At 40.1% G+C, this 20,878-nt stretch overlaps 1 protein-coding gene across 4 annotated transcripts in view; it reads left to right on the top strand.

The window, feature by feature from the left end:
* The window catches only part of TLN2 (talin 2), a 206,143-nt gene that overhangs the window by 144,195 nt on the left and 41,070 nt on the right, over positions 1-20,878 (top strand). For all 4 annotated transcript variants that reach the window (XM_042803683.1, XM_042803681.1, XM_042803682.1 and 1 more), the window contains 13 exons: positions 628-721; positions 3,653-3,742; positions 4,875-4,997; positions 5,984-6,127; positions 6,317-6,478; positions 7,603-7,743; positions 8,930-9,111; positions 10,169-10,301; positions 11,860-11,961; positions 14,741-14,911; positions 16,092-16,238; positions 17,108-17,209; positions 18,590-18,709. In XM_042803683.1, coding sequence (XP_042659617.1) covers positions 628-721; positions 3,653-3,742; positions 4,875-4,997; positions 5,984-6,127; positions 6,317-6,478; positions 7,603-7,743; positions 8,930-9,111; positions 10,169-10,301; positions 11,860-11,961; positions 14,741-14,911; positions 16,092-16,238; positions 17,108-17,209; positions 18,590-18,709 — 1,711 coding nt within the window. The remainder of the gene's footprint in view (positions 1-627; positions 722-3,652; positions 3,743-4,874; positions 4,998-5,983; positions 6,128-6,316; positions 6,479-7,602; positions 7,744-8,929; positions 9,112-10,168; positions 10,302-11,859; positions 11,962-14,740; positions 14,912-16,091; positions 16,239-17,107; positions 17,210-18,589; positions 18,710-20,878) is intronic.

The following is a 20,878-nucleotide window of genomic DNA, read 5'->3' on the forward strand; positions in this document are numbered from 1 at the left end:
GTCTTTTAAGACTTCTGGGGTGCTAGCTGAGAAACGAATCAGTTAATATCAGACCTGGAGAAGTGCTAAAATACCTTTAAATAGCAAAGTTATGTTACTGTGCTAGTGTAGTGGGGTTTTGACCTTGGCCCACTACCAGATGGTGTTTTGACCTTTCTTACTGATGTTTTACCAGAGGTGCCACCAGCTTGGCTGCTGAGCTCAGCTCTGCCCTGCACTGGGTCTGTTATTACCAGCTGTGCCTGGCATGGGGCAGCCCCTGACCTCTTCTCACAGAAGTCCCCCCTGCAGCCAAAACCTTGCCACAGACACCCAAGGCACTCGTTGCTGTGGGATGAAGCTTTAATTTCTTCTGAACTAACTTCTAAATTGTTTGCACTGAAGGGATAGATTTTCAGGTGTGGATCACTACCAAATGCTTTAGTGAGAATGTTTTTGCTCCTCTGAAGCTTTTTAAAGAAGAGGTTTCTAGTTGAACTGTTTCAGCTTACAGTTAATCCCCAAGAAAAGAAGAAATATAGTGAAACATCAAAATGTTAAATCTTTGTGCAGTTAATGAAACAAAAGTTTTAATAAGAGGCATCATTGAACTTTAAAATACACTTTTCTTCCTTCTACTCTCCCTAGAGCTGTGACTGAGAGTATAAACCAGCTTATCACGCTGTGCACCCAGCAAGCACCCGGGCAGAAGGAATGTGATAATGCACTCAGAGAACTGGAGGTATTACTACATTTCCAAAGTTCTTACGTATAAAAATGGGCCCCAAATGTTTGTTTCCTTTGTTTTCTTTATTCAATTAGTTGTGTTTTCTATCTTCTCACTTGATACCTGTGGCAGGGGTTTTAACTGCATACAAGATAAGTATAGAACCTCTGTGAACATCTTGTAGTTTTGACCAGATGAAATTTGCTACTGTGTCCCCATCTCCTCTTCCCTGTCCCCCAAAAGATACAGTTCAGTCTTTATTATTCACATTTACACATTCACACTAAGAAAGAATCATGATGAAATGGACATTCCCACCACTAGCAGTGCACTGGAGGGAGCTGCAGTATCTTGATTTTTCTGCTTATAGAATGTTATTACCGATATCCTACTTTAGGATGACATTTACTGTATTTTAGCCTGCCATTTCTGAGTGTAGATTTTTTGATGGCTTGTATCTGTTTTGTCACAGCCAAGCTGGTATGTCGTGTGTCAATACAGGTTTTTCCAAGGTGTGTTCTTGTTCATGAGTGAAACGTTTGGCTGTCTAAATAGTAGGTAGCAGGTCAGTTGAAAGACCTAATTCTAAGGCTGTGCACTAATCAGACACAGCTGCTTACAATAGTAGGAAATAGCATCTTTTTAATTAAACTAAATGTTGTTGTTTGTTGTCAAGGTCAAAACATCAAGGGATCACTGGCCTGTGTTGAGAGCATAAAACACCTTTAAGCATTTTATGTCTACCCTTTGGTGTCAAAAGAATACAAAAGTCATTGCAGTGCATTCTAGGATGTTGTGAGCTTTTTAATATACAAGTCCACAGTAATCATCCCAGAGTATCAATAGGCGTTTGCTTAGGAGCTGCTTTGTACTTCTGAATTCTTAGCTTCTTGAGCTTAAAAGTGTTCTCTGCTTGGGTAAATGAAGTGGCAGCAATTTCAAATAACAGAAAAAAACCCCTGGAATTTGGGATGTAATGGCTGCCTGAAATCACTGCAGAATATAGGGGTGGGGAAAGCAGGTGGAATTAAGTGCCATTTCTCAGGACTTCCTGAAAGATTGATGAGGGCAAAACAGCAGGAATGTGAAAGATGAGAATTCTCAGCTAATAAGCAACATAAAACTGAGAGGGAGAACTGAGGAGAGAAATGTAGGGCAGAACAGCTTTAAGAAGCCATTACAGAGTGTTCTGTGCCAATAGCATGGCTTGCATGGATTGCGAGCAGAGCCTGAGAAGGGCAGAAGGAAGATCTGTAGCATCTTGAACTTCAGGAAACACTTGCCTGAGAGGCACAGTCGAGAAAGCCTGAGTGTATGGAATTTGATTAATTTCTGAGGAAAAGGAAACTGAGACAAAACCACACAGTCTTGAAACCAGACTGGAGGCTGGTATCAAAATGACCTGAGGAACCTATTATATTTTGGGAAAAGCATTCTTAGCAGTCTTAACTTTCAATTGCTCTTTACAATGATGAAGCTCTTACCTCTTCCCTTCTTTTCCCCAATGCATTGCGTACTCTTTCTAGTCTTCCCAAGGCTTCTTAAAACTACTAACATGTATTGTTTCTGTAGAAAGAGTGTGTCTCAGCTTGGATTTGATAGACTGTCAGTATGCTCTATAGTCTTCTCTGGAAAACTGTGTTTAGAGAGGACCTTACTGGATGTCCTCCAGTGTGGTAGCTAAACTTGCCCAGAATTCCAGCTGAAAGGATTAACAGGAGTGTTATAGTAACAGCAAATACATGTCAGTGGGAAGTTTGTGCTGGCTTGTATCTCATTGTTCTGTTTCCTTGCGTTCTGAGGGCTTCTATTTCTATAGTAGTATAAGTGCTACAGAAGCATTGTTTGCGTTGGAGTTGTTATTTAAAGATGGAGCACAACAACAAAGAGTTGCTGCAATGTCTGTGAGACCTGAGAAAGAGATGAGAGGCAACTGGAAACTGTTTTCTAGATATAGCTTCTTCACATCACCTTGTTCTCACAGTTTAATTCCTGTAAGGCATCAAGTTAGTCTGTAGCTTGTTAAAAGCAATAGCTGAGCAGTTAAAAGTATTATAGGTGTATCTTCATGTTAGCTTAATTATGAGGAAAGTCTGAGGGTTTCAAATCATGCCTAGATTTCCTTCAGGTGAAAGGCACATATCAGATACAGTTGTTAGTATCTTTCAGTGATTTCACTTTAATCTGAAAGGTTAAAAGCCTTTTCTGTCTGAGTTTTGGCAGAAAATAGCGTTCCTCCAAGCTGGAAAAAAAGTGTATTGCAAAATTTTTACATATAAAATAGTCTACTGCATTTTACAGCTTTTTACAAGTTATGTTATCTAAATGCATTGATTCTTCTCAATTAATATGTGACTTTCACACTGTTATTTCCAGGAATCAGAATCACCTCAGAAAGAGAAATTAGGCTCAACTAGCATATGTAGTCTTCTGGCAGAGGGAGCTGTGTTGGAATCTGTTGACAGTAGTTAGAGGCAGGCAGGTGATTGACTTGCACTTAGTTTGGTAGCCCTTTGTGTCTCTAGACAGTACTCAACAAATGGTAGCTGGTTTTCATATCACTCTTCTAATTACATTTATGAAATTAAAAATAGTACTGAAAAAAATATATTAAATTGGTGACAACTGGCAAAAAAACATATTACTTTGGATCAACTGAGCATCACTAACTGACCATAAATCATTCATCGCAAACACAAGATGGACCACATGAGCCTATACTTCCAGCAGATTCATAGTGCACAAAGGTGTAGTTACTACAATTCAGTTAATGTAAGGTAGCATTTCATGTGTAGCATGTGATCCCTCTGTGTAGTTTTGTTGCTTGCTGGAGATGAAGTTCTAAGATTACACTGGTATAAGCAGGATAGTTGTGATGATCTGTGTTCTTCTCAGCTCAGTATTTCAGGCTCTGTCAATAATCAAGAGTCGCTTTCATTATTTCAGACAGTTAAGGGAATGCTGGATAACCCCAATGAACCTGTGAGCGACCTCTCCTATTTTGATTGCATTGAGGGCGTAATGGAAAACTCAAAGGTAATTTCCTTTTCTCAGCTCTGTGCCAATTGTAGAGTGTGTTCTGATTATCCAAAGTTTCCAAACATGTTAGAAACACAGCACAGTGTTTAAAGCTAAAATGTATGTTACATTCCTTGATAAAACTCAGGGTGAATTATGTCTCTTACATGTAATGTCAGTTTTTAGTCACTTAGAAGGTGTGTTGTCATGGTAAGAATTTTTTAATTAAGTGACTGGTACACAATGCTGTTAAAAGTTTCCCCCTCTCTTCCTCCCTCTCCTATGCATTAGACAGTATGTCATACTTGGATGATATATTTTGACTGCAGCTATGTTAGAACAGCCCAAAGCATAAATGGAAGACTTGGCAATGAAATACCATTGCATCATTCTGTGCAAAACAGCTTAGAGAAATGTCTGAGCAGTCCAGATATTTCAGCACATCAGAAAATCCATGTGAAATATCTTAAGTTATTTTTAATCATACCGTGATAGACATCTTTCTCTGAAGGCTTTCTTTTGGTGTCCTTATTATTTGATGTGTTGGAATTGCCTCAGATCTTTCCTTCTTTAAAAAGAAAAGAAAGTGCTTGATGGATGTGCGTGTCACCTTGTGTCTAATGCTCTACAGCAGTTAGACCTTATTTTGGATTTTAAAAGAAAATGAACTGAATTCAGTAGGAGACACTGTGGGAATTAATGTGTATTCTGACATTCAGATGGCTCCAGCAGACTAGATGCAGTTTCATTTCCATTGAGTTTCATTGAGTTTGGGGGCAAGGAAGATCCTGGATGTGTCGACAGCAGCTGCAGGCTTGGTTGTCATGTCCTGCAGTCTGTGAAATGTGCCTAGCACCAGGCTAGCTGTGATGACTGGTGAATGATAGCAAAAACAACAAGGGTTAATTCTGTATTCTCATAGTCATTTGCCCTATAATAGTGTTTATGTTCAGCATTGTCAATCCAGTGTTGATCTGCATACCTTATCCCTTATGCCACTCAGAGGAATGTGCCCAATTCAGTGATGTCATTAACTAGCTAAAATTTCTGGAAGCCAGGTCAGAGGCTTGTGGGCCAGAGCTGGCTCAAGGCCAGGAATCACTTGCCTTTGAGTGGTAGCAAGTTAACTCTGATTTTTTTAATTTCTGAGGTTCTTGGAGAATCAATGGCAGGCATTTCGCAGAATGCAAAAACCGGGGATCTTATAGTCTTTGGAGAATGTGTTGGAGTTGCATCCAAGGCTCTTTGTGGCCTAACAGAGGCAGCAGCTCAGGTAAGCTACTGAAGTCTGTACGTTTAAAATAAATCAAATTTAAATAATATTGAAATTAAATAAAATTTAAATAAATAAAAAATATTTAAATAAAATTTAAATTTCAGACGTTTTAAATAAAAAGCAACCTGCTTCAGCTGTTCAAATACTTTTGGCATAACTGAAATTCTTAGTCTAATATGACAAATTAGAGTCTGGGTCTGGTCACTGCAGTTTCACTGATCTGATAACTGGGTGACTTGAACTCTTGAGAGCTGATACAGTCTCTTCAGTGAAGGATTTGGCTGGAGGGAGGAATCATGCTCTGCATCTGGTAACCACTTCTTGATTTCCCCAAATATGGAATGTCTCAATACGGACCTAATCTCCATAGCTAACCCTCCCTTGCCTTACTGTCATATCAAGGTGACGGTTAATTGTATCTGTAATGGCAATTCATCAAGAAATCTTCAAATATGGTTTTGGTAGTTCAGACAATTCCTCCTTGTTGAGGGGCATGAAGCTTGTATATAATTGAGAAAGAAAGTAAGTTTGGCCATCAGGCACCTTGAGCTGCAGTGAGACCAGCAACTGTTGACTTGATGGGTCCTACACTCAGCAGCAGTGTATTTGCTGTGAACTGTTTTTCTGCTCAGGCTTGACAAAAACCCTCAGTCACAGTAAATAATTTGCTGATGCTTGTGACTACTAAAGCTCTTCCCATTGGCTATACAAGTGAAAAATAATGCTTCCAGGGATATCAGCTGCTTAAACAGTGGACCGTTTTGTTTTGACTAAATAAATTTCACAAGTGTAAGGATAAGTTTTCTGGGTTTCAGAGGATTCTGGAGATTTATTACTAAAAAATGTGGTAACAGTACTTCACAGTATGATTTCTGGATAATCTCTGACCATCGTGTGCTATGACATATGGCAAGCTTATCAAAGAACCAAGATGCGTTTAGCGTTGTTTCTTAGGATTGTTTTCTTCCTTTCTCCATTTCCAGGCTGCTTACCTGGTTGGCATCTCGGATCCAAACAGTCAGGCTGGTCAGCAGGGTCTTGTTGACCCAATTCAGTTTGCCAGAGCCAATCAAGCAATCCAGATGGCATGCCAGAATTTGGTAGATCCAGCAAGCAGCCCATCACAGGTGATTCCAGAGGATTTAAGTGAGACTGTCATTGTTAGGACACATGACTTTGCTTTATTTGTGACTAAACAAAGGAGTTTTAGTTTGAAACTGTTGCTTGGCCTTGAACTGTGACTTTGCAGAGCTAGCGTATAGTAAGTGTCATGCTCCTTTGACAATCTTCTTGTTTTGTGCCATCTATTTTTGCAGGTATTATCAGCTGCCACAATTGTGGCCAAACATACTTCTGCTTTGTGTAATGCTTGTCGCATTGCTTCATCAAAGACAGCAAATCCTGTTGCCAAGAGACACTTTGTGCAGTCTGCCAAGGAAGTTGCAAACAGCACTGCTAACCTGGTTAAAACTATCAAGGTACAAATGCTGCTTAATTGTGCTTTCTTGTCCATTTGGGGTTTTTTGGGTGTTTTTTTTGTTCGTTCGTTTGTTTTGGTTTTTTCCTGTTGAGACACAATCAGAATAGTTAGAAATATCTTTTCCCTTCTATGATATATATGGTTTAAGAAATCATTAACTACATTTTTGAGGACCTGAACTGAAAAACACGTTCAGTGGTATAACTGTGCCATAGCCAAGATAGAAAGAATTGGGTGATGTTAGTATTAGGAGAGGCAGCTGGCCCATCCAGTGTAAGACACCTCTGTGTTGATGTATTCAGTGAGCTTGCACCATGAGAATTTGCAAATAACTGAATGTGAAGAATTTTAATGGTGTTACATTGCTGAATATCTGGAGGTTTGTGGACATATTCTTGACAGCTTTACCATATTAACAAGAGAAAAATAAACAAACAAATAATACGGGGAACCAAACTGAAGCCATTTATGTTGCTGCTGTTCAAACTCTCCTGTTAATAGTAATCTTTTATTTTCTAGATACCTGTCTGCAATTTGACAGGAGGTAGTTTTTTCTCATGCAAGCAGAAATACTTGTTAAACCATAGAGGACTCAAGATTCTAAACCTTTCTGGGAGCCATTAGCTGATCTGCTACTGAAAGTATTTTAAAATAATTATGCTCTTAGGACTGGAATGTTCTATTATGTTACACAGAAGGTCCTTCATATTTATATCTTTCCTATGAGATTATGAAAGAGATCAGCTGACTCGTGAAAATGTGAGCAATAAATTATTGGTTTGCTTAAAAAGAAAAATTAGTCGATAGGAAAGAACCACTTTGTTAGCCGCTTCTACCCTTTGGAGCATGAGGTGCTGAGAGACAGTTTATGAGAGTCATCTGAATGCAATGATAGAAAACCTTTGTTCTGTCTTGTAAAGCAAAGCAGCATTTTTAAGTTTAGGCTAAGGAGAGAAAGACATGCTTAAAGGATCACATTCTCTGCATCAGCTTTGTTTGTGTCGGAACTTTCAAATGTCATAAATGCACAACAGTTTAAAACTACAAAGAATTAAACCATCTTCCTTCAATTTTGCCAAGAAAACAATTCAGACAGAACTCAAATCATGATTTAATTTCCAGGCCCTGGATGGTGATTTCTCTGAAGAGAACCGCAACAAGTGCAGAATTGCTACTGCACCTTTGATAGAGGCTGTGGAAAACCTGACAGCATTTGCTTCAAATCCAGAATTTGTTAGCATACCAGCACAGATCAGCACTGAGGTAAGGTAGGATGTTGTGCTTCCACCCTCAAAAAACTGCAAATGTTGAATTAATCATGTGTTTGGAGAGAGGAAGTGAGTGTAAAGACCTGACCCCAAAATGTGTCTCTGTGTTCCTGGGTGTTCATGGGGCATTCTGCTGTATTTCGCTTAACCTCTGACCTTGAGTTTTGCACCAGTAGGATAAAACTAGTTAGGCTACAGTAAGCACTGCCAGTCTCATTAGTAAAGTGATACAGTACAGGTGACTCTCTTGTCTTGTTAGTTGGATTCTTCTGTGTGATAAAGTAATACATACCCCTTTACCCTCAAGAGCAGCTTTAATAAATGCAACCTACTTAGTTCTGAAAAGGACTGAAGGGATATCAGTGAGGTTTTTCCCTTCCAAAAACAGTGTGATCATGATGACAAGAAGCAGATTTTCTGGGAAGAATAACTTTCTGTGAGCCTTCTGTATTTTTTTTTCCCTAAAGTTATCCTTTCTCAACCGCTGTAACTACAACAGAATAGTATTTAAAGTAACTAATAAAGTTATCTTTCAGGGGGAGGAAAAATAATAAAGTCAATCCTTCAAGTTTCATAAAAGCTTTGAAGTAGAGATCCTGTATTGTTACTGACTCTCCAACTGTTCCTTCCTGCTTTCAGCAGCCTCCAGCTGGCAGTCTCAGATGATGCAGTAACTGTTGCAGTCTTATAGTTGGGGGGCTGTAACTGAAATCTAAGCCTGACCTCTAGGCCTGTGGTACCTAGGTTTACCAGATTACTGGTGATAAAATAGATACGGAGATGGTGACACAATTAGAGTGGTTTAGTCCAACTAGTTCCTGGGAAAAGAGCACTCTTGGTTGCACCTTGCAAGTTTTGTGAAAAATAAAGTTTATTTTCAGTTATACCTCCACAGACTGTGATTGGACAATTGTCACTGTTTTCTCCTGTTTCTCAGCCGGACGGTGCCTTTGTAAACTTGAAAAGCGTTTCCTAAGTATGTTACAGAGAAAATGGTTGGACTGCAATGCGATGATTTTAGTACTATTTCCGTGTTGACTATCTGTGAATATAATAGTATGATACAAGAAATGATAATACCATTTTAATGCTGATAATTAAACAGATTTTTAGAAGCAGAATGTGTGAATGAACTCAATTACATAGATGTTCTTTGTGTTCTTGTGCCTTTCTGACCACAGGGATCGCGAGCACAGGAACCAATTCTAGTTTCTGCTAAAACAATGTTGGAGAGTTCGTCTTTATTGATCAAAACTGCTCGTTCTCTGGCTATCAATCCAAAAGACCCTCCCACGTGGTCTGTACTAGCCGGGCATTCCCATACGGTCTCAGATTCTATCAAGAGTCTTATCACCTCTATCAGGTATATCTTTTGTGGTAACAAACTTGTAGTAATAATTGAGCAGCTGTTCATAAAGAATAATACCATATGGCCATTAGCACTGTGGTATTTTTCACTAATGGAAATCATTTATTCTGTAATGCACAGTATCTCCCCACTTACACGGGGTGTTTAATTGTAATTGGTGAATGCAGCACTCTGCAGCATAGGGTTGTTCTGTGTGTGTATTCTGTTCTCCTCCCCTGGTTCTACCTCCAATTCAGTTTAAGATAAATGTAGTAAAGAATGTTGTAGTATGAAAAAAATGTAGCTAATACTACCTCCATCCAGGTGACACACATGGAAACCAGCATTTTTTTAAGGTGGGTCAGACAGCGTATAAATTACATTTGCTATCTATTCTTTCCTATTGTGTTCTCTGTTTAGTTGCAAGAATGCTGTAGCAAGAAGTTATTTTTTGAACTAAACCTGTCAGTCCCTTAATGAAAATTTTCAAGTGTAGTTCTATACTTAACTTCTTAATATTGATTAAATCAAAATGGTATGAGAACAGTGAACTACAGGGTGCTTATAGTTTCATTGATCTTTGATAATGCTTGTACTGAAATAGCAAACTACATGTTGGGACAAAGTACTCAGAACCTAACCTTCATTTAAGGATACCTGGGACTGAATGTAACACCTAATACCTAAGGAATTGTTTTCTGAGACAGTCTATCGCAATGCACAGAAACGTGTATATTTTTTCCTAGTGTCTGTTGTGTTTTCATGTTGACCTTCATTATTGGGCCAGTCTGCCCATCCTGAGGAGGTTGCATTTGCACTTTTCTTCTGAGACAACAAACTTTTTTCTGTCTAATCATTAAGAGAGGAGAGATATGCGTGTGTGTATGAAAGGATGCAGAGTGCTCTGAACATAATATCAAAATCCTGTAGCTAGAACAAAGCTAACGTTTGTCCTTGTTGCTCTCCTCCTATGTGCTTTATGTATTGTCAGGTAATGAAGTACACTTGTGTGCATTCATGAAAGATCCTGCTTCCTTCCCACCATGCTCAGCTTCCTATCTCTGTCTTTCAGGGACAAGGCCCCAGGCCAGCGAGAATGTGATTTCTCCATTGATGGGATCAACAGATGCATCAGAGACATTGAGCAGGCTTCCCTTGCAGCTGTCAGTCAGAGTCTGGCCACCAGGGATGACATCTCAGTTGAGGTAAGGGAGATAGCACCAGAACAGACAGAGTAACGCTGAGCAGCCTCACTTACCCTGCTGCTTTTCTTTCCATTTGAAGATCTGAAGCTGAGCGCTCGGCACAATGAGGGGCACCAGTGAGGGGAGAAGTATTCTTACTGGAATCCTTCTAGGCAGAATCACATGCTGGCCAACATGTATCACTTCTGGAATGATACCAGAAGCACCAGGCAAAAGTAGGGATGAAAGTAGTTACTTTTAACTACCACCCATGTATTACTGCAACTTCCTGTGCTGACGTGACTGACTGTTTCTCTGGTCCCTTGCCATGTGGAAGTTGGGATGTTTCTGAAACTTATCCATTACTGCAAGTCTGATGATGTAAATGTCAACGTCATTTTTTTTTTAATGACTATTTTGTCATTAAATTGGTGAAATCTGGAGTTGACATTGATATGTTCTCATAAGAAAAGCTTCCTTCCCTGCCCCATACGATAATGTAAACCAGTCCTGTCCTATTTCAGCCTTTATCTCATTGAGGAAGGGCCGTCCAGCCTGCGTATGAAAAGTCATCAATGCATGATCAGATTCTCAGCTTGGTATTTAGTGTCTTTTCGTACTGTTGCTTCCTGAAATTACATGTCTATTTGTGTGTTCCAGTGGTTTCTTTGGGCTGTAATGCTGCATACCAGAAACATCTCAGTCTGAATGAAGCTATACAAAAGAAGTTATTACAGGAAATATGTCATAAATATCATTCTTTTCTATTTAAATGATGAAGTCATCTTGGACACCACACTGAACTGAAATAAACATTACTGAAAATGACAGTTATTTGTAAAGGAGTACAGGAATGTAACAAAGTGCAAAAATAGTATTTATTTTCTCTTGCCTTTCATGACAGTGAGCTAAATCCTGGTGGCTGCCAAGACATTAAGTGCCTCTGAACTAAAAGCCAGTATTTATGTCTTGACAAGCCCAGTAATATGCTTGTTTTATGCTCCTGTCCCACAGAGGGTATTCAGGAAGTCAGTCCTCATTTCTGTCTCTCAGAAATGTCGTTTTTTTTCCGTTGTCTTTCCTTATTGGTGAATTTCTTCTTCTAGCTTCAAAGCCTACAACAGAGCTTTTTGCTCTTGTGCTGTATTGTCTGCTTTTGAAGAATGTGTCTTCATATTTAAATCAGAGCTCCTGCTGACTTCTCCGATCAGTGCAGTGATACTAAATCTTTGGCAGGGCAAGAGTAGTTTGGAGGGGATGGGGAAGGGTTGTCACATTGCAGTGACAAAGGATACCTACTCCTGAGTTTGCTACTATCAGCCACAGTAGGAGGGAGCCATCTTCTTGCCCTATAAATCTAAAGAGGAGCAGGCCTGCCTCAGGGTTCTTGTTGAAACAGGATAAAGGAGAAGAAATAAGCAAGTATTTAAAGAAAGTTGACAGGATGGATTTCTGCATCCTCCTGCAGTGGGTCATTTGAACAGTGTTCTGAGTATGGTCTGAGGGCGATTGTTATGGTATGGTATGACGTGATAAAAGAACAGCTATGATAGTAACTGACCATTTCTGTTTATATTAGGCTCTACAGGAGCAGCTGACATCGGTTGTCCAGGAAATTGGCCACCTTATCGATCCCATAGCTACTGCAGCTCGGGGAGAGGCAGCTCAGCTTGGGCACAAGGTACTGTCCTACCATTATGACAGTAAGTGAAATCTCAGACAGCTGGACTCTAGGGCAGACTATGATTTAGTAGCATTTTCACTTCCTATGTAAGAGCAGAAGAAAGCATGTGGAAGGAGGAAAGATCTGGGATTTCCATATACTTGGAGCTGACTCCAAATAAACCTTTTTCTGGTTTGGGTCATAGGAAAAAAATATTTTTGTTGAGGTTGTTGGTGAGGAGCAGGTTTGCAGAGAAAGAACAAATGAGGAAAGGGGAGGGAAAAGCAAAGATGGAAGGGTGAAGCCCAGCATTATAGGTCTCCCTACCTCTGGCTGTTGCAGCCAGCAGCTGTATGTGTGTAGGTTCTCTTGGCCCTTGTGGTGAATTAAAGGTGACTGTGGGACCGGGGGCCCGTCACACTGCAGGCTCGTTCAGCAGGTCAGAGTTGAGTATGTTTGAATATGTATATATAGCAGAATTTGGCCAATTGAAAAAGTTTGGCAAAGGTTTGTCAGATCCTGTCCTGACCTGAGGTCCTTGCCTAAAGCATGCTACTCCATTTCTTGGCCAGCTCATGACAAAGCAAAGAGGGAATTGCGGGATACGCACAGAGGTTACCTCTGGCCTGTGGAGGCTCATCTCCTAAAGCGGCATCTGTAGTCTGAGGAGAGGAAGGTTTAGAGTGTGGTTTCAAAGGAGAAGGGTGATGTGCCTGTTTTCTACCATCTGAGCGAGGCACTCTGTCTCCATAGATTATAGAGGGAGTGTTAGCCTTATAAGGAAAAAATTAGTGATTTTGAACTACCCTGACTTTCAGCTGCTGCTGCAAATTTTTAGGAATTGGGGGGGAAGAAGGGCTTAGAACAATCTTGCTTTCTATCATAAGTGTTGTGTAAACATGTCCCTCTTATGTGGAGTCTTAAGTATGGTGGAACTTTTGTTTATTAGATCTCTGTCCAAAAATGAAATGTTACAACATGCATACTAGGAGTATGGTTTATTTACTGTGGTTATTACAAGATTTTAGTAGTTTCTTAGATAGTAATTCCTCATCCTACAATATATTCTTGAGAGAAAAATAAATACAAGTTTTTTGTGTCAATGCATTAAATACTGGAACAGAATTGCTTTGTTAGCGTGAGAGATCTTCCAGAGTTGTACCCAATCAACTCCATTTAGCTTTGGATACCATCAAATATTTCATAACATCTCAACTGCCTGCAGTTTTGTTGCTCAGTTTACCGAACCCTTTGAGGTGCCCAGCAAACCAGGCTTGCTAAGATATCGGTAGTTAGGGACTCACTTTAATCCTCCCGCTTGTTAAGTAAATATTGACCAAAGTTGACAGCACTTTCCTTGAGCTGAATGCAGAAGAAACTGTTCTTACTGTTTACTTTGACACAGTTTAAAAGACCTTACGTTTGTGAAATCATTCTTTTTTCCCTTTTTTTTTTTTTCTTTAATCCTCTGAGAAACAAAATAGAAAAGTATGTCTGACTGAGTCTTAAAATTGTATTGGCTCTTAGCTATCCACATAGACATTTAGATGGAGTAAACTTTTCAGTATCTTTTCCTGCACATGAGGTGCTGCTATTTTAATTCCCTGTGCCAGCCTTTGAAAGTTGCTTATAGCCCCTGAAATCATATGCACATTTTAACTTCTGAGGCTTCAGGTGTACCAGATGGTCCCTCAGTGGGCTATTTCTGCATGTTCTATGGAGTAATTGGCCCAAAGCAGCAGAGGGTTTTTGCATCCAGTGAAAACTGTAAGAGCAAAGTCTCATGGATTTCTGACAGGAACCAAGCGCTGTTGTGTTTTTGTAGAAGGTGCATCAGATAACAGATAGACTGTAAAAATATTAATTCCTATAAAAATATTTGCTTATTTTCTTAGAATATGTATGTAGCCAAAAGCAGATGTTTCCTCAGAACAAGTGTAAATCTGATCAGAAACTGAGGAAAACAGACTGGCTCCACATATTTCTGAAGACTAAAGTACAGCAAAAGAAGCTGCTAGCAGAACTGTCTTTAGATGTTTCTAACACTGTATTGAGCCCAAGTAATTAACTGAGGGAAAAATGTAGCATGCTTGGTATATGGTCTTTGTAGCGCACCTACCCCTGTGGGTCTATACAAGCCACTGGGTTTCAGACTAGCACCCAACTGCTAGTCTCATTTTTAGCAGCAGGAAACACTGCAGGGTTGGGCCCCGTGGCTGTCCTACGAAACTGTTCATCCATCAGGAGTGATGAACCATGCCTAGAGGTAATGTTAGCATCTGTGCCCACTCTGGTGTCTTACACAGCAGGGAACCATCCAGGTCTGTACTGGAATCTGGTCAAGAGGCTTTGAGAGGTTAGGGAGCGAAGGTTGTGAATACCAGCAGTCCTTCAGGTGAACAGAGCGATCCAAGTCCAGTGTGGTCCCATTTGTTACCTGTCATTCACAAAAAAGGTTGAGAAACTCCTCCACTGTGTGGCAGAAACACTTGTCATGGATACTCCTAAGTACCGTGCAGCTCTCGTGACAGTTTTGAAAAGTATTTCATCTGACCTCAAGGGACTGTGTGTATCCAAGGGAGGAGACACGTGGCTTTATCAAGGCATTTGGAGGTGAGGGGAGACAGAATCACAGGGTCACATAATACAAACTAAATGCTGTAGAGCAAAGAAGCATTAGAACATTGTGCTACTTGAGCTAATCCACAGCCCAGTGGTAATCAGGGAATATGATGCCTCTTGGTTACACCTGAGAAACAGAGTTAATGGCTTTCTGTGGTTGTTCTGGCTTTCTTAGGTAACACAGCTGGCAAGTTACTTTGAACCCTTGGTTTTAGCCGCAGTTGGTGTGGCATCCAAAACGCTAGATCATCAGCAACAGATGACCGTGTTGGACCAGAGCAAGACGCTAGCAGAATCTGCCTTACAGATGCTGTACGCCGCCAAAGAAGGAGGAGGAAACCCCAAGGTGCGGTTGTGGTGTGTAACTAAGGGATTACTGGAGCTGGGCAAGGGCGGCTGGGTGAGGGGAGAGGGCAGGTGGGGGAGAAGAAACAGCACCTACCTATTGCCTGGCTTGGGGATACGTTTGCAGTGGAAATGCTACTGACAGTTCTCCTGACATCTGTCATTGGAGAGTGGAAACACTTGTCAAAGACAAGATTCCACTCCAGCTCACAGCATCCTCCCAAGGGACACAAAGTCAGGGTCTGACAGCAAGTATCAGTGCACTGCTACAGAAACCAATGGGTTGAAAAACAGGGCCAGTCTGCTACATGGCCTGATGTGCAGGGGCCTGCTGGCCCTCATGCGCATGGGGAACGCCCTCCACTGCCTGGAAGAAAGGCCAGGAACTGCTTTCTGCTGCAGAGCTCCAGGAGGAAGCGTACACCATCCCATATCCCATAGAGACCCGTCATCACAGGCCATTTTTACCCTGGCAGGCTTCCCTCTCCTTTCTCTGAGGGGCACAGGCACACCCTACTTGTTCTCATTATTTCTTTCATGGTGTTTGTCTCTTTTTTTTTTGTGTGTGTGTGTGTGTGTTTGGTTTAGGTTTTGGTTGTTTTTTTTTTTCTTCTTCCTTTTATGAATTTTTCATTAATATCCAAGCAGGGTTTTTTGAAGTAGGTTTTTGATTGAAGATAGAGTGGATTTGGGGCTTGATATTTGTTTTTATTTATTGCTTTAGGAAAACTGTTGTTGTGAAATAATTCCTTAGGAGTTTTTTTTGTTACAGACTTTTTTTAACGATATTATATGATTTTGATATTTTCTCTTCTTTTATATAGTTGTTCATATGTCTACATGTGTCTGTTTTGAACATTTTAGTTTGGTACAGACGTAGACTGTTTCACTGTCCAGTGTTACTTTTACTTTCCCTTATCTTTGTTGGTTCTGTTATGTACAAGTCATTTTCATGTTTTTTTCTAGAAAAGGTCCTGTTGCTTTTCTAAATGATTCCTATTCGATGTTGTGTCTTCTTGTCTAAGCAACATTTGTTCTGCTGACACTGCTGTTAGATTTAGTTTCTCATCTTTAGCCTGAAAGGGGATTTTCAGAGGTGCTATTGTATGCTTTTGATTTGCACGTTGATTTGTGCACAGAATGCTCTCTGATGATCTGTTTTCTCATTTTCTCTCTTCCAGGCATCCCATACTCATGATGCAATCACTGAGGCTGCTCAACTGATGAAAGAGGCTGTGGATGACATCATGGTTACCTTAAATGAAGCTGCAAGTGAAGTAGGCATGGTTGGAGGTATGGTAGACTCGATAGCAGAGGCAATGAGCAAGGTGAGCATAGAAATCCAAATGCCGTTTTTGTTTTGCGCTTGAAAGCCAATCCACATTGCAGGGGGTTGAAAGAGCTGCTGCTGGTTGACTTCAGCAATGGTTGGTAACTGACTCGCTATGACACGAAACCTAAAGATTCTTTGATTTTGCAGATTGTGAAATCAAACTGATGCGGGCGATGGTGCTCACATTAATAACCTACACAGTACCTGTCAATAGAATTACTACAAAATATTTAGTTATATGTTGGTATTTAAGTGAGATTTTAGGTCTTCTGGTCTTTTATTTTTGCTTCATTTTCCTATTTACCTTTCATGTTAGTCTCCTAAGTGATCAGCAGACCAACATCGAAGCGAACTGCTTTCAGAGAAGATCATGTCAAGCGTGTTCTGCTATACTTTGTAAAGTGTTCTACTGAAAATGTACAGTTGCAAAATGTAAATGAGTTCAGTCCAAATAATTGGCTTTTCCTGTCCCAAGTTGAAGGTGTGCAGCATTGTAGCATTCACCACACAGAGGAATCTTACGTTACCTTCTTGCAGGCATGTTTTCTTTTATAAACATTGCAAGCTCCTTTATACATTAGCTGAGAACTACAGGTAGCTTGACCTTGTGTGAGAAGTTGATCTTGTGCTTGAAAATTATGCACTGTGGATTTTCTGTGTCTTCTGTGCTTGTAATATGGGCTAAAGTCTTTTCTGAGCTTTTCTGTATGTCCTGGTGCATTGTCTTCACTTGCATATTTTGAGAGAGGAGATTATGAAGGAGATATAAAAATTAATATATAGTACAATTTCATTATTACATGTAAAGTGTGCTACTGGTTATAACCTTCTTACTTCTGCCATATTTTTCCCTCTTTCTTGCAGCTGGATGAAGGTACGCCTCCAGATCCCAAGGGAACATTTGTTGATTATCAGACCACTGTGGTGAAATATTCTAAAGCCATTGCTGTAACAGCACAGGAAATGGTAAGATATTTGGTTAGAACTAAGTACAAACTCTTCTGCATACATAAGGAATGTGGAACGATTTGCACAGTGTTGTGAAACTCTTTATAATGCTAATTTTTATTAACCTTATCTCTTTAGGGTTAATGGAGCAAAGGAAAAGGTGATTTTGTCAATTTAACTCTTGGATCTTAGAGGCACGATCATAGGGGTGGCCCTCTATGGGAGGAGTGCTGGATTGTATTGTGGCTCTTCTGCGCAAAAACTGTTTATTTGGCTCATTTTCTATGAGAAATAAAAGGAAAATATTTCTCCTACTCAATTTTTTATCAACCTGTAGAATTGTCACTGAAACACCATCTTACATTTATTGATGAAATCAGGTTATCTTTTCACACTTATTGTTTCATTTAGCCTGTGAAATAATAATCTTTTCAGACCCCTGTAATACTTGTGAATGAATGCAGATCAACATCTCAGATTGTTCTTTTCTTGCTTTTTTTTGTGATTCACCTGGGTTTAACGAGAGAAAAAAGGACACTTGTTGAATTGAAATTTTCTTAACTCATGTTTCACGGTAATGCTTACCATAATATGTTTGCCTTTTGAAGAGTATTTCCATTGTTTGCTTGGTTTTAACAGAGGCAAGGGGACTATTTATGTGTGTTACAGTCAGGATTTTTTACAAAAATGATTGCTGTTGCAGTCAAGACATGTTGGTAAATCTGTTATCTATGGCATTGCACCTTATTGGCAAACAGTAAGAATTTATCTAAAACTAGTTTTACCCCAAGGATGGAATTCCATGGCTTTTACTAACATATATTGGAGACAGAAGAAATATCTCTGTTAAAAGGTAGGCTTTTTTGAAAGAGAGATCCAGTTACTTTTACTGACGTTCTACAAAGGCATTCTGCATAGTCCTACCTATTTCTTCTTGGTCCTCTTCCCATATCCTAGACAGGTTTTACATCAGTCCTCAGATTTTTTCCATCTTCATGTTCCCCTGCCGTGCCAGCTGAGACTGATGCAGGTGAGCTCACCTTTGGCAAAATAAGGTGGCTGTGACACACAAAACCCACTTCGCCACCTGGTCTGAGTAACTGTGTACCCGGCCTGTTGTCCCGCTGTGTCAAAGAGTGAATTACCAGCTCTAACTGCTGCTCTTTGATTACTCCATATGTTCTGCGAGTGCCTGGTCACCTTGACTCTAATAAAGCATGTTTGCTTGGGTTTCTTCATGGAAGTCTTGCTGAAGACAGGTCCCTTACATGGCAAGTGGTTTACCCCATTTCATCAGTGTGCCCAAACAAATGAGTGTGCTTCTGAGCTGGAGTGTATTAACAAATTATTCTCATGCCTGTCATTTTTCTTTTTCTCTTGCCTGTGTTCTTTTTTCAGATGACTAAGTCGGTTACTAACCCGGAAGAGTTGGGAGGACTTGCATCACAAATGACCAATGACTATGGGCATTTGGCTCTCCAGGGCCGAATGGCTGCAGCTACAGCAGAACCAGAGGAGGTCTGCAGTTTTTAGACCTCTTCATTCTTTGTACACGGTGGCGTCAACATGGGTATTCTTTTACCGTAGAGAATACGATAAATACAGAGCAAAGTGGCAAGGGGTGTTCACCTCGCTTGGTTGCAGCAACACGCTTGCAGCCATTGCTAAATACAATACATCCCTTGTATTATCAGACAGATAATAGGTTTCAAACCGTTGGGTAATGTGTTTTCTTTCAAATGTCTTTGCAATGATTCTAAAACGAATGCAGCGAATGCGTTTCCACTGCCTTTGCTTCGTGAGCCACTTTTTTACGCAAGCACTATCTATAGTATGTGCACTCTGTCTGATACGCAAACAGATCCACTACCTCTGGCCCACTGACTCCTGAAACATTGGATAATGAGCATAGCAAAACTGTGTGTCTTTTCAAAATGCTGTGAAATCCTAGAGGATCAACAGTTACTTACATGTATATGTCATAAGTACTGTTTCCTTCTTAAGGTTTGTGGAGAGATAACTATTTTGGTCTGATATTGACCTTTCCCTCCCCCAAATATACTCTTTGTTCAGTATTCCTTTACAGGTTGGGGCAGAGCTGCACATGGAGTATGTATTTACTGGTAACACACCTCAGTTTTACCACTGCTCATGTGCACTGGTGTATAATGATAGGAATTAGGATTTATTACAACATGTGTTCAGTGAACGTTCAGCACGTCAAACCGGCTTCAATTCTGTTTCTCTTCAGCCCTCCTGTTGCTTTTGATACATGTGAATTGTTTACAGAACAAGTTTTCTCCCTAGGAGTGCTGTGAATTGGCAGATTTTTAACAGCACTTAGGGACTATGCAAAAGACATACTGTTTTACTTAATAAATGTGACTTTTTATTCTACAAGCTTTCTTATAAGAATTACCCAATCAAAGAACAGAAACCTTTTGTCAAAACCACAGTCCAGCTTCAGAAAGCAATGACTTGTGATAATTGCGGACAATTCCGTAGACCAGGACAGAACCTCCTAAATTACTTCGGGCTTTCAGTTGGACAACTTTCAAATACAAAGAAAACTTAATTATTTACTGTTCAGCTTTCCTTTGATCTTGTAAGTTTTGATGAATTACTTTTTTTTTTTTTTTTTTTTTTTAAATCTTGCCTGTAAATGATTACAAATGTAACTTCCTGTCCTGAAAGTAAGATGCAGGCAACCAATAGGAGCACAAATATCTTTCACCTGCAGGGCATCTTTCATACCTCAGAGTTGGAATGCGACACAGGAGAAGTGGGTTCCCCGTGCAGTCTTACATGCCTCATGCTATCAGAGGAATGGGGATTATTCACCTCAGTTGCATTAACCTGTTACAGTAGTTGCTTCATATTCTTTGAGCACAATTACAGAAATGGTTTCTTCTCTCTCTTCTCGCTGCATGCCTCTGGTTATGGAGCATAGATAAACTTTGTTGTGATAGAGTCAGAGGGTATCTCGCCATCACTGGCTGTATCAGATCATCTGGATAAAAGACCATCAAAGAGTTTTGGACTTTGTAATTACGTACCACCGCTGGTAGTCTACTTGAGTGTTTTTTGCTCAGTAGCTACGTTAAAAGCAACAGCTTGCATTCAGCTTGATAATGTTAAATTGAATTGCCATTTCTGCATGTTACTTTCTGCCTGAAGTTGAAATAATTCCATTTGTGATACTAATGGCTGTGATTCCTGCTTACTTATTAATCCCAATATACATCTGTATGCCTGAGTACATACAGGTACTAAAACTATCATGTTTCTAAACAGGGACCACGCATCTTATGCTGCTGTAGAATTATTAATAAATCAGAAGCGGTGAGGGCAGGATTTTCCACATTTCAGTGCTCTGTATGTATGTGGTCAGTTCTGGAGAGTTGAGACTCTGTGTGAGATTCAAAACCAAACAGAGTCATACACTTTTTGACCCAGTTTCAGCAGTGTGGAGTAAATGTACCTTTTACCCATTGTACATACCGTGGATACAGCTCACACTCACGGTACGGTTCTGGGAGATCAAGTAGTGTTACTCGAATGTGATGAAGTTGTGTGTGCTTGAATTAAGTACACTTGACTTGGGGACACACCTTACGCCTTTCCTTTCCTGGGGTCCAGTTCACTAGTGCTCCTGTTTATTCAGTAAGCCTTTTGTAGGATTGTGCT

Source organism: Tyto alba, unplaced genomic scaffold (assembly GCF_018691265.1).
Source record: "Tyto alba isolate M040663 unplaced genomic scaffold, T.alba_DEE_v4.0 Super-Scaffold_41, whole genome shotgun sequence".
NCBI lineage: Eukaryota > Metazoa > Chordata > Aves > Strigiformes > Tytonidae > Tyto > Tyto alba.